Source organism: Medicago sativa, chromosome 2, assembly GCF_051527215.1.
Source record: "Medicago sativa cultivar Bolivia chromosome 2, Bolivia_mono, whole genome shotgun sequence".
In the NCBI taxonomy this organism is placed as follows: domain Eukaryota; kingdom Viridiplantae; phylum Streptophyta; class Magnoliopsida; order Fabales; family Fabaceae; genus Medicago; species Medicago sativa.
Window position 1 is genome coordinate 21,827,431 of NC_140750.1, and position 13,827 is coordinate 21,841,257.

At 36.4% G+C, this 13,827-nt stretch overlaps 2 protein-coding genes across 2 annotated transcripts; one reads left to right on the top strand and one right to left on the bottom strand.

Moving 5' to 3' along the window:
- Window positions 1–1,570, top strand: SOS5 (Fasciclin-like arabinogalactan family protein). The gene has a single exon (XM_085743832.1). It carries the CDS (start codon window positions 195–197, stop codon window positions 1,446–1,448), a length of 1,254 nt encoding a protein of 417 aa, XP_085599958.1. The 5' UTR covers window positions 1–194; the 3' UTR covers window positions 1,449–1,570.
- A 6,825-nt stretch (window positions 1,571–8,395) lies between these two features.
- LOC146945504 (uncharacterized) lies at window positions 8,396–13,369 on the bottom strand. The gene is made up of 8 exons (XM_085743833.1): window positions 13,165–13,369; window positions 11,636–12,912; window positions 11,285–11,406; window positions 10,407–10,988; window positions 9,802–10,306; window positions 9,566–9,710; window positions 8,816–8,909; window positions 8,396–8,718 (listed from the first exon to the last, which is right to left on the bottom strand). Exons 2-8 carry the CDS (start codon window positions 12,863–12,865, stop codon window positions 8,601–8,603), a joined length of 2,796 nt encoding a protein of 931 aa, XP_085599959.1. The 5' UTR covers window positions 12,866–12,912; window positions 13,165–13,369; the 3' UTR covers window positions 8,396–8,600.
- Window positions 13,370–13,827: the final 458 nt, after the last annotated feature.

Below are 13,827 nucleotides of genomic sequence, written 5' to 3' on the forward strand. Positions count from 1 at the left end.
ACACACAGCTCACTCTTTCTTTCCCTTCCACTCACTTCACTTCACACTCATCAACTCAACTTCACACAACACAACTCAACTCAACTCATTTTTCAGTACACCAAATCCAAACCCAATCCTAAACCCAGATCCACCATCATCATACATAGATAGAAGATAAACATTAACATATAACAATATCAATAACAATAACAATGACTTTATTTCCCCAAATTACCCTCACATTTATGCTATATTTCCTAATCCTATCCCCAACACCATCTTTCTCTTTCAACCTCACCTCCCTCCTTTCAACCTTCCCTGAATTATCAACATTCACCTCCCTACTTTCTTCCACACCCCCTCTCACCGCTGATCTCTCCCACCGCAATTCACTCTCTCTCCTCGCCGTCCCCAACACCTATCTCACCACCGACCCTCACCTCCATAACCTCTCCCCCTCCGCCCTCGCTGACATCCTCCGCTACCACATCCTCCTCCAATTCCTCTCCTGGTCCGACCTCCAACACCTCCCTCCCTCCGGTAAACTCGTCACCACTCTCTTCCAAACCACCGGCCGGGCCACCAACAACTTTGGCTCCGTCAACATCACCCACTCCCCGAACACCAACACCATTACAATCCATTCCCCAGCACCTTACTCTTCCTCAATCGCCACCGTTCTTTCACAGCTCAAAATGTTACCCTACAATCTCACTATCTTCACCGTTGATTCTCTTTTAATCCCTTACGGTTTCGATCTCATGGCATCGGAAACTCGTCCAAGCATTCTTCTCAACATCACCAAAACCCTAATCGATGCTCACAATTTCAACGTCGCTGCTTCAATGCTCTCCGCTTCCGGCGTCGTGAATGAATTCGAAGCCGGTGAAGGTGGTTCCGGTATCACCTTGTTTATCCCCGTAGACGATGCTTTCGCCGATCTACCTCCTTCCGTTTCGCTTCAATCACTTCCCGCCGATCAAAAAGCAGTTGTTCTTAAAGCGCATGTTCTTCGTGCTTATTATCCTCTCGGTTCGCTTCAATCCACTGCGAATCCGTTGCAACCGACACTTGCGACGGAAGCTATGGGTGCTGGAAGTTTCACGTTGAATATTTCAACTTTTAATGGCTCTGTTGCGATTAACACTGGCATTGTTCAGGGGATAATTACTCAGACAGTGTTTGATCAGAATCCTATTGCGATTTTCGGTGTTTCGAAGGTTTTGTTGCCAAGAGAGATATTTGGGAAGAATCCAATTGTGTCTGCGAAATCTCCACCGGAGAGTAGTGCTCCTCCTCCTTATGAGGATGCTGCTTCTTCGCCGGCGGGTTTTGATGTACAGCCGTCACATCTTTCTTCACCGCCAGGGTTTGGTGAAGATGTTAGCTCAGATGTTGCAAGTGTTTATGGTTCTGAGTTATTTGTTTTTCTACTTTGTTGTATAAATTTGTATTTAATAGTATAAAGAGTAATTGTATTATTATTTTTTTGTGGGGTTTTGTTTTGATTTTCTCCACTTTTTGTACACGTTAATTGCATTATTATTGTTATTATCAATATTAGGTTGCAAATGCAGCCTCTTTTTTATTGCCTCTCATGTTCTTCTTTACACCATATTATAGAATAATCATTATTAGTTGCATAATTGATCCATAATTGTTAGTAATATTATTGAGTTTAGTTCATTAGTTGATGCAGTTTCTCTGTTTTTTGGTCTTGTCTTGTAGCACTAGGACCTTTGTATTATCATTAAGAGTTAATTGAATGAGCCATTGTCTTTGTATTAGACATAATTAATAATTTCCTTTTTCAATGGATTGTAAGATTTGGTTGATTGTTGAAATGAACCCTGTGTTGTTATCAAAACCATTTTACTTAATTTATACTTGCCAGGTGTAGCACAAGTGATTTTATGCTGACAGGGTGTCGTGTTAAGAGTAGCCGATTGCGTTTGGTGAAGGAGTTTGCGCGGCTTGCCCGATTTGCCTAGATGACAATCAGGTACTAGTAGTTCCTTTTTTATTGATCTTATATTCTGGATTTCATAAGTATTGATCACAGAGAAATGTTTGAAAACAAGTCTACTATATTGCATGCACTCCTCTTCAGAAAGGGATTTGCAACTTTTCTAGTAGAATTGTGATTATCATGTATTGTGCTTGTTTGCTTTTCACATCCTATGTGAATGACTTTTCTATGAACAACTTAATCATGGAAAGCTATCTGCTTTAAAACACCAATCTGCAATGATTCTGATTTCATATACATTGGTTTACAACTTGTAATTAGATCACTAAATAGAACTAACATGTTATGACGTTGGAAATTTGGAAACTAGTAAGATTGTATCATGCTTCCAGATTATATGTTGTGAAACATATTACTCTTTCTTGGTCAATGACCCAATGCCCTTTAATTAACCTCTGGCTTTCATTATTGCGCTATTTTATAGTACTGAGGATTGTAAACTGATGTGACTAGTATTATAGATTGAGAAATTTAATGCTTAGAGAGTTCAAGTTTGTCACATGTAAAGGTAGAAGTTAGATAAAATTCATGTAAAGCAAGCAGAATTTTAAAGATTCTTATTGATCACGATGTTGCCCTTATCTTAATTTAAATATGGAAAAACATGTGGAGATGATATTATGCTGGTTATGTGAGATTGTGAGATCTGGTTTTGAAAGGAGCAAATGAGTATCTTGGTTGGTCTTTTGGGAGATTGATTAGTTGGAATTAGGTCTTTTTGCCATCTATCTATTTCATGCTCTTGTACTGTTGTCATAAAACTTGAATTTAGGTGTCTTTGGACTCATGCTGAAGTTGTATGTCCTACCTCTTCCCCCTTATAGGATTAGCTTGTGGCTTATGGAAGCTTTTCAATTGAAATAAGTATTTGGTTTTTAACTTGCAAAAACATCCTCATTTTGTACGTTTATTGGTGTTTATGGAGAAAAATTAGGTGATAGAAATTGTTGACAAATTGAGTGAAAAGTTATTATTTAAATTACTTAAGTCATGGTAGATCATTTCAACTTTCCTTATTCTACTAGTGGTTGTTACAAAAGATTATTCAAACTGATTTAGACGGTGACGTTTAGGGTGGGAAAGGAAAGTATTTTCCCACCATGGGAAAGTTAGATTTTTACCATTAGATTAAAGAGGTGTATTGATCTTATAATGGTCTACCTACACTTTATTTTTTCCTTTCTCTTTCACCTTTCTTCATCCTCTGGAATTTTACAATTAAATCAGATGCAATGGATCATGCAACGATCCAAAATTCTACAATCAAATCAGATGCAATCTGCAGCGATCCAAAATTGAACTGTCAACATATGCTTTACAATTCTCTACAAATTTAGCTCCAACACTCATTTAGTTTCATTGTTCATCTCCCCAAAGGCATATGTTAAAACAAAAAATAAACAAAAAATCGATTAGTTTCATCAAACAACATATCCAATTTTAGATTCAAAAACCTTCTCTCCCACCAATCTTTCTTCAATTTCAGATTTGAAACAAAAACTACATATCTGTTCAACAAAAAATTATTTCAATGGATTTTAGACTCATTAATTTTGTTTTTGAAATGAAGTTTAGATTTTATGGGTTTTAGTTTAGGAGTTGTTGTTGTTATGGATGAAGATTGCTTAATGGCAAAGGTTGAAGGATGAAATTAAACATGGTGGTGGTTAGAATGGTTCTGTTCTTGAGGGTGGATAGAGGAGGTAGAAAGAGAAATTGAAGTGGATTTGATACTGACAGAGGTAGAAAGAGAAATTGAAGTGGATTTGATAACTGACCGACCATGGTAAATCTGTGTTCTTGGTTAGATCTAATGGTAAAAATCTAACTTTCCCATGGTGGGAAAATACTTTCCTTTCCCACCCTAAACGCCACCGATTTAGACAGTTGGGATTACCCTATGTGCAACTTGCAAGCTTCTGTGAATCTCTTTAACTATTTTTCTTTGGAGTATTTATGTTGGCAGTATTATTGGGTGGATCATTTAATTGCATGTAGGTTGGCTTCCACCAATTACATAATTTAGGAGAGAAATAGAAGGGTAAGATGGAAAGGCTTAAAATGAAAGATTTTTCAATTATGCATCTCAATAACTGAATGATTTGATGTCAACGTTGAAAAACCGAGTCACAACTATTGCCTCTAGTCACTTTTTCTCCCTTAAAAAGTAAGTTTTGCTTTATTTGTTTTTTTGTTTCTGCTACTGCTAAGCAAGTAATATTGATGTTCTGTTACTGTTGGCATCTTTCTATAAGTGTGTGTCAGTTGTGTTGAGCATTTTTCAACTGATAAGGATGTTCTACTTTTCTGGACTTCACTTTCTGCCCTAGACTTCTATATTGATTGGAGGGCTTTATCACCTCACGAGATACGTGTTTCTGTTTTATTTTGTAATTGTTTGGTTGGGAAGAATTGGATATCCTTTGTATTTGCATTGTTTATTTTTCATTTCTCATCCACTTAAAAGTATCTTCCTTATGTGATGCACAAACATTTGGACAGATTATGGTGAACATATCATATCTACTCTTTCCTCACCAATGCATTTTCCCTATTGCGGTATTATCCTTGAGATATCATTTGAATGCCTACAAGAACATGATTGTGATTGATAAGAACTTAATTGTGTCGTTTGCTAATATTATGAAGAGAAATGATATTTTGACAACCACTTTTTGACAACTTTTGGACAACTTTCTCTCTCATACTCACATGATATTGTTATCCTCTCTCTTCCTTTTTCTCTCTCCATTGTTTTTGACCAATAAGAAGTGAGAAAAACAAGGTTGTCAACAAAGTTGTCATCAAATTTATGTCAAAATATCATTACTCTATTATGAAATAATTCAGTATGTAGTTATTATAAGAGTAATGATATTTGTACAACCATTTTGTGACAACCTTCTCTCTACTTATTGGTCAAGAGAAAGAGGAAGAGAGAGAATAAGAACACAATGAGAATATGAGAGAATTGTCAAAAAATTGTCCCAAAATGGATGTACAAATATTATTTTTCTTGTTATGATATCACAATGTAGTTATTATAATATAACTGAGGCAACATGTTGGTTTAATATGCCAAGCCAGGTACCATCTAGAGTTGGCATCATCGTTTGTTTAGGAGTCCCAAAATGGTACCCATGATTAGGAAGAAGTTCTTGGCTAGAGAAAAAAATTGACCAAAATGATAGTATTTACATTACATGACTCACTTCTAAGATACTACAGAGATACAGTAGATGTGCAGTATGCTACAGTAGAGATGACTGACTTAATATGACAAAGCCACAAAGATGTCGTCACTATTGAGAGTTGGATTCGCAAGAGTCCAAATTGAACTTTTAGAATGTTGTTTGGCACAAGTGTCAATCCATTGTAACCATGTATGGATTTGAATTCTATAGTTAGCATGTCTGTAAACAATTTTTTGGCAATTTAGACTGCCATCATAACATAACATGTATAATGTGCACTGGTATGCAATTTAAACGGATATTTCTACATGCTTATTCTAAAGCCATTCAAATCAAAACCTACAATAGTAAGTGCAACTAATTTGAGAATCGTGGTTTCATACTTTTAGTATTTTATTTCTTTGAACCATTTGATGGATAATAGGTGCCAGCCATTCATTTTTATACAATAAAGACGTACGTCCAAGTTCAATGATGCATTCCTACCCAAGCTAATTTGCACTTGGTAGTTATGTCCTCCGACTATAGCATCCTCTTTTATTGTCATTTATTGTGTTTATTTTGGGATTGGCATGCTGTGTCTAGCCAGAAGGGAGACAGCTGACACAGAAAGTACCAGTACTAGATTTTTAGGCGATTGAATCCTCCTTTGTAAGTCGTCTATATGCTGCCAAATTTCTTGCTTGTAATTAAAGCATTAAAGAAAGACCCCCTAAAGACAAAACATTAAAGAAAGATGGATGGACTTGAATCCTTTGTTTGGGGGTTCTAATTCTAATGTTCTAGTACAATGTCTATGTCTTCAAGCCAAACAAAAAAAAAAAAATCTGGCTGCTTTAGAGCATCCACCATGGAGATATCCGCATTTGAGTACCTAAGCAAGTCTTACGTACACACATCTTTCATTTATAAGTTTTTAATAATAATACCTATTAAACACTCATTCCCGAGAAACTCTTGTGTGAACCAGGACCAAGAAATTTGGTTTGGTCACACATAGAGTTTTTGCCTTCTCTCTCTCTTCACAAATAAACAAATACTTTCCATTTTCTCTCTTCTCTCTCTTCTCTCTTTGGTTGTGACCAAAGAAAATTTCTTGGTCCTGGACCACCTAAGAATTTCTCCTCATTCCCCACCATGGAGTTTTTTCCCCTCCATGAGGACCTCATCAATTCAACATAGAAAAATAACAAAATTTATGTCCTTTTCAATCAAATTGGTAGTAAAAAAATAATTCATCTCGTATTATAGTTACCTACATTCTAATTATATTTATTTTTCTATAAAAAAGTGGTATGAAAGGACAGAAAAAAACTGATCGTAGGGTCCCCGAATGGGGCAGCCCCCCACAAGGATCTCCATTTGCAGGTGTAAATTGACTTTTTAAATCTAATCAATTAAAATTGATCAGGTAGATCAAATAAGATTTTTGGATGATTTTTACTCTAATTGGATAGACTAGTGAACGTATCCATGGGATAATTGCGGATAGCTTGGTCATCTCGAGGTTATGACCAACTTGTGAGGCGAAAACTACTTTAAATTCTTGGCCCTCTTGCCTTAATTATACGTATAAAACCGGAACTTGGAAGCATGGTGGAAGCCAGAAGGATTTTATTGTGATTTGGATTCATTTTCAGGAGGCCTCGATAGCACGATGGAACTTTATGTTGACTCAGAAGCGATTGTTAAAAGTCTAAAAAGTAGTGTAGAGGTGTGTGTTGTTGGATGAAGACTGGTGTAGAAAATTTGGTGACTTGTTGTGAAAGGTTGAGAAGTGATTCAAGTGAAGGCGTGTCACTCCCATCGTGAAGTCAATTATTGTGCGGATGTCATAGCTGATAATATGGGGCGTGATCGTGATTCTGCTTTGATTTTTTATGTGCTCTGTTCGACTCAAATTAGTCTTTTGTTCTTATTAATTTTATTAGAATTTCTACATCTAGTTTGATTTTCTTGTAGCTTTTCTTTTCCGGGCTTAGGTCCTCTCCATTTACATCTTTGATTGTTTAGAACAAAGACTAATAGCCTGATTGGTAGCACGGTACAATTGAGAAACGGGCATCAAGAGTGGTATTCACCGCAATTTTTAAAAGCTTCAATTCTAAGTTTCTGCTGCAACATGGTTTTGGAACGTGATTTTGGGAAATTAAACTCTAAAGCAAACACACTTTAAGAAAATTAAGTGTGTTTGGAGTACTATCAAATTACGTTGAAAACACATGGGAGATCAAAGCTAATATTTCGAGCTACTGGGAAACTGCGGTTGGAGGGGCTGTAGCCATGTCCGTGCTGTGGGGGTGATCCACTGAGGATCCAAACACACGCCAAGTCTACGGAGTTGGCTCCACTACTCCATATATCATTCCAGAGGCCTTTCATGATCTTACAGCTAACCCTTCGAATAACATGACTGTTTTTGTAGGAAATATAAAGACGTTTCTTGCCTCTATTTAACGTGATTTTCGGATTCTCCAAACCTACTAACTTCATAAGCATAAAAAGGGCAACCCGGTACAATAAAGCTCCCGCATACGCAGGGTCCGGGAAGGGGTCCCACCATTATTGGTGTATTGTACGCAGCCTTACCCTATTTTCTACACAAAAGGCTGTTTTCAGGACTTGAACCCACCCGTGACCTTCCAGCCACATGACAACAACTTTACCAGTTGCGGCAAGGTTACCCCTCATGACAACTAACTTCATAAGGCTGTTTCCAGGACTTGAACCCGTGACCTTCCAGCCACATGACAACAACTTTACCAGTTGCGCCAAGGTTACCCCTCATGACAACTAACTTCATAAGCATACATAAGATTTATGTTTTTTTTTTCCAGCCCTCTAGACGCAATATTTTTTTTTTTTCTTTCTTTGCTTGGAAAGAAATGTATTTCATAAGGTATCATTGTTATTTATTTTAAGAACTTAATAAGTAAAAAAGTTCTTCAGAAAGTTGAAGTTATGAACTTCATATAATGTTAAATGGCATTTGAACTTTCTAAGTGTAAGAGCACAAATTCTAAATTCATTTTCTGTTTTTTCAACTCAATTGCTGGAAGTGAGAAAACCTTTGTTGGTATCAATTTTTAACCAAATACTTCTATCTGTGACTGTGTTATTTTATTATCATTGTGACATGAAGACTTGACTATGAGTTATAGTACTGATTACTGAACACAACACATATAAGTCAGCAGGAAAAAAGGTTAGATTAAAACTATCAAATGTACAATGCTTTTGTCAACCAAATTTCTCCTAAAAAAAATCATATACTTGAAAAGTATACGTGAAAAGGAGAAATTCAAGTATGATGTTAAACTGTATTAGCAGTTCACTAACTTTCATGACTAAGGATTTGGTCCTCTAAATTAAGATACTCTTTCAACTGAGATAGGCTATACATCAAGATAAACTCGAACAACATCGTCTATTTTAGCGCGACATATTGGACATTTTCCATTGTTCCACCGTAAATCGTTGGCACATTTCAGACATGCACACATGTGTCCACACCTGAAAAAAGAAGTTGATGGAAACATGAGTGCTACTTTGTTCTGAAGATTGGTAATAAATAATTCAATATTAGGTTCTTTTAGAAGCATATACATACCTGTATAGAACTGAGTCAACTTTCATCTCATGGCAAATGCAGCAGTTTCCTTTCTTACCAGTCTTGTTATGTGACTTCTTTTCTTCTTTTTCAGCTGTAAAAGGGTTCCATATTTAATACATTTCATGACTAAAGATATTCAGAGGCACCAAAAAAAGGACAATAGATAACTCTGTTGAAAAAGCAAAGCATTGTTGAGAAAGTATATGCAAGTAAATGCATTTTCTTGAGTTTTAAGCGATCTAAGGAGGAAACTTGTATGAGAAATATTTGTGCTTTTCCTTTTGGGTGAAGCAAAATTCTTCTTTTCTGAACTTGCAGACTGGTTGAATTTCAAGTAGCAGTTATCATTAGAAATTTAATTTGTCATGCATAGAGTAAGAAGCTTATTTTTTCAATCAAGAACATTAATCTTGTTAGAAATTTAAGCTAATGTTTTAAAGACTAAACTGAACGGGACAGTTCAATTTGTTGAACTGTGAATCGACATTGTCCACGGTTAGGTTATATTAGCATTCGGTCACAATATTCTCTCGGTTCGAGTGGTTTAAAACAGTTGAACCATGGTGTAGTGGTTTTGACAGTTCGATGTCCAACTCGATTTTTAAAACATATATAACACCTCTTTTTCCTTTGTTTGGGAAATTCTTAAGCTTATCAAAGAACTTGAAATTCCTAATGATTCATTGACAACTTTGCAGTATGACAATCTCATTGACACATTTAAAATCTCTAGGAGTGAATACAAACCTGTTTGCACCCTTTGGTTATTGGATTTTTGTAACTGCATCTGCATCTGCATATCCATGCAACTCTTTATTGATTTCCTTAGTTCACTCATCTCTTGATAAAGTTGCTCCATATGGCCTCTCATATCATATATGAGATCCATTTCCTGTAAGCACATCCATTTTGTATTTGGTAAAAGATATCAAGAAATAATGCACTAAACCTATCTTAAGGTAACATTTGAATGATAAACTCACAATTGAATGATGATTGGTAGACGAGGAGTTTGGCCGATTATCATGATAGGAAGACTGAGATTGATAAGGTTGTGAAGATGTAGAAGCTACTCTATCAAAATCATCACCAGCTTCATTGTCTCTATAACTCCATGATGAGGATTGATTAGAATAGTCTCCGATTTCATGACACAAACTACTAACCAAGCTACTACTAACCAAGCTCTCCCCTCCTTGCTCCTCTTCATGCTCTTTCTCCTCCTCCTCCTCCTCCTCCTCCTCCTCCTCCTCCTCCTCCTCCTCCTCATTTACCCTTTCCTCTTCTTCGTCTACCGTTCTATCTGTTCCATTTTCTTGAGGAGATCTTCCAGGATACAAGTGTTCTTGGAAAAACGCCATCAACCCTTCATTGTCTATCTCATCATCTTGACTGCTAACTAGATGTGTTTGTGTTCCTTTATGAGACTGCATTAACCTATCCATTGTTTCGCGGAAGCCACTAGAAAGGAAGGTTGAAACTGTTCTTCTGCAAACATAATTGTATATAAAATCATTTTCTTTAGTAAGCGTCCAATTTTCAATCTAATTAATTATTATACTAAAAGTTAGATAACAGAATTTTATACCTTTGAAGAAGCACCTGTATATCTTCATTTGGAGAACCGGTGTCAAGCATCTCTCTATACCATGCTTGCCTCCGCTCTTCCCAATAGCTTCTCGGTCGAGAAATTTCACTGATCCAGTCATAATTATTTTCATCATAATTCTCTTCCACCATCTCTTCATAACTGCTTTCAGCATAGTTCTGGTTACTCCCTTCCTCTTCTACTGCACAATCATAACTGTTTTCATCATTTTGCTGGTTAATTTCCTTTTTCTCGTTAAAATTTGAATCTGTTATTGATGCAGTTTCCTCAGAAGTTTCCTCACAGTAATCACGCTGAGCCTCAAAACATGTTTCTTGAGACATGACAGTTGAGCTTGGATGATCTTCTTCTCTAGTCTGAGTCTCCGACTTTGTCAATTCTATGGCGTGACTGACAGTTCCATGCACAATCTGGCCACTTGTGTCTTTGCTGATTTGATCAGCAGTGGTAGAGTTTTCTAATTGTGTGATGTTGTTTACTATCTCTTTGGGAGGACTTCGTGTGTTCGCTACTTCTGCCTGTACTGTATTTCTTTCTTTGGCCCTAATGCTAAAATTTTTCCTGCATTACATACAGGTGCAAGAGATTCAATATCCTTAATTGTGATGAATGTTTCTATGTATTGCGTATCTTGGTTTCATAATGCACTTGATGAAATATTTTTGAAACATAAACCATTTATAAAAGTAAGTGCTTGATTTTATTTTCCTTCATGCTCAATTTCTCATCTTAATTCTCATGAACATGATATACCAGTCTAAATTTCACTCTATGGAATGGAATGTATATTTTTTTTTTTTAATTTCTGACATATATATGGTCCATGGAAGTTGACATCTGTATGGAAATTTTCAAACCTTAGTTGCATAATGGCAGATCCGTATGGTTGTACTTGTCTGTTTACTTCAGATGATGTTGATTTCTGGTGTGATGGAACATTAGCTGCCGCGCCACGTAACAATTTAAGTCGAAGTAATGCCTGAATTCGTACACATCATGACACGGAAAATGAGTTACATGAAATCGAGCAATAGAAAGGTTTTTGACGTCTCCACAACTATTAAAGTCGTACTAGTCATATTTGACAACAATTCATCGCATATCAAAGACAACAACAGGATCACATGTTTAAAACCTTGGACACGAGCACTAACATAACAAAGACGAAAGAAAGAAGAAGAAGAACCACTTCCTTTTTATTCTTTTACCTGAATGCGACCTTTTTGTGCGAACTTGGAGACAGTTCCACGTTCGGCCAAGTTCTTTAGCTCCCCATGCCTATCACGCTCCAACTGCATAATCAAATCATTGAAAGCTCGACGTCCTCTAATTCGTTTTGAACAAGTAACCTGAGGAAAGGCTCTTTGCTCTGAAAGTTCTGGTGCAAAATCTTTACGAGGAGAACTTGCCACACTGCTACCACCACATCCTTCATGATCATTGTCATCACCAGAAGATGGAGGTGAACTCTGAGTTTGACTTGTAGCAGTGAGTTTCTTTATGATATCAGCAACACTAACTCTATCACTTTCCGACGAATTCTTCCTACTTTGATCAACTGAACACAACCTACTCTGATCACCTGTCTTATCAGATTCCCAATCAGTGAATGAAGAAAACGAAAACGATTCTTCATTCCCTGATGATAACGGTCCTTCAAAACCCTCTCCTAGTTCCGAACCTCTTTTTTCTTCAAGAACAAACACATTCTCATTGTTGCAAGTTGCAGTTGTACCACCAGTTGGACTGTTAGCAACAAACACATTCTCATTGTTGCAAGTTGCACTTGTCACACCCGTTGGACTTGTTTTCTCCATTGGAGTGTTTGGTTTGGATCCATTTGAATTGTTAAGCCTCTTTTCCCATAATTGAACAAGGGAAGACGCACCAAGGTTCAATTTCTCCGAAGAACATTCATCCGAGGTTGAACTAGATGTCCTTACAATTTCAGACATGTTGTTGTCATTGTTCTTGTTGTCAATCGACAACAATTCAGTTTCATTCTCCAAATTCGACACCATCTCACGAGCTTGTCTCGCAGCCCATCTATCAAGAAGGCGCGAATGTCTCGGACTAATCAACGAAGCCAAGGATGGCTCATTTTCGTTATCCTTATTGTTGTTGATGGTACCATTGTGATTGTTTCTCTTCAAACGAAGCCTTGCAAGATTGTTGCTACCTTTTGAAGCCGAAGAAACATTGTTATTGTTGTTGTTCTTCATTTGACTCTCATTGTTGTTTTCGTTTGTTGCAGAATCAGAAGACATTGTAATGCACGTGTTAAGGTGGTCCATGACAAAGTTCTTAATGTTCCTTTGGAAAACAGCATGTGTAGCCTTAACTTTGCTACTTTCTCTACATCCATCACGATGATTACGGTCCCTTAGAACACAACCAAAAGGCGAAGAAGTCGCAATTTCAACACCAGAAGAAGCCATTTTCAGTTTTTTCTTCAAACTTTCAAGAGGGTTTGGTTTTGTTTAACCTGAAAACAAAACAACCCTTTTCAGATAAAGGGATGAAGAGATTGAAAACATTGCAACCTCCCAAAATTCATCATCATAGACATATTTTTCTCTTGTTAAGAAATACACACAAAAAAAAGAATGTGAAAAAGAGGAGGAAAAGATGAAGGAGAAACAATAAAGCAAAAAAGAAAAGAATAGTTATTACACGAAAAGAAAGGAATGGTTTAAAGATTATAGTAAATAGTAAATGCTAAAGAAATCAACATTACCTCATTCCCGTTTTCTGTCTATAATTAGAGCTCATAACGTAACAGATACGAACAATGAGACACAATACACAAAAATAAGGTAGTTTCTTATTTATGTATTTTCAACGTTGTTTGTGTTTTTTCTTTTTTTGTTTGGTCTAAATTGGTGTGGCTAAAAAAGGAACAAGCGTTTGGTTTTGGGAATAGAAAGAAAGAAAACAAAGGTGTGAGGTTCTAAGTAGTGTGCAACATATAAATGTATGAGGTATAGTTTTGGAGACGTTGGGTTTTGAACCGTTGAGATTGTGGGGTTCTTAAGTAATAAAGGGAAAAGAGAAATTACACCAAAGAGAGCGTCTTTATGTTGCTTATTGTTCACTTAATATATGTGATGTGGATCACGTTCTACTTTATTAGTATTTACATTACATTAAGTTTACTAGTGGTGGTGGTTTTGACGTTTTCATATACCACAAGGAAATTTGAATATGATATGTCATATGATGTATATACTTCCAGAGAGTAAAAGAAGTGATAGATTGATTATATGAAGGGATGAGAAAAATAGAGATAATGCGGATTGGAAAATATGAAATGTTCAAATATAGTTGTATCTGTATGTGCATCATTCTCTCTGTGATAATGGTCACTTTCCGTTTTAAATATTGTAAATGTTTACTTTTA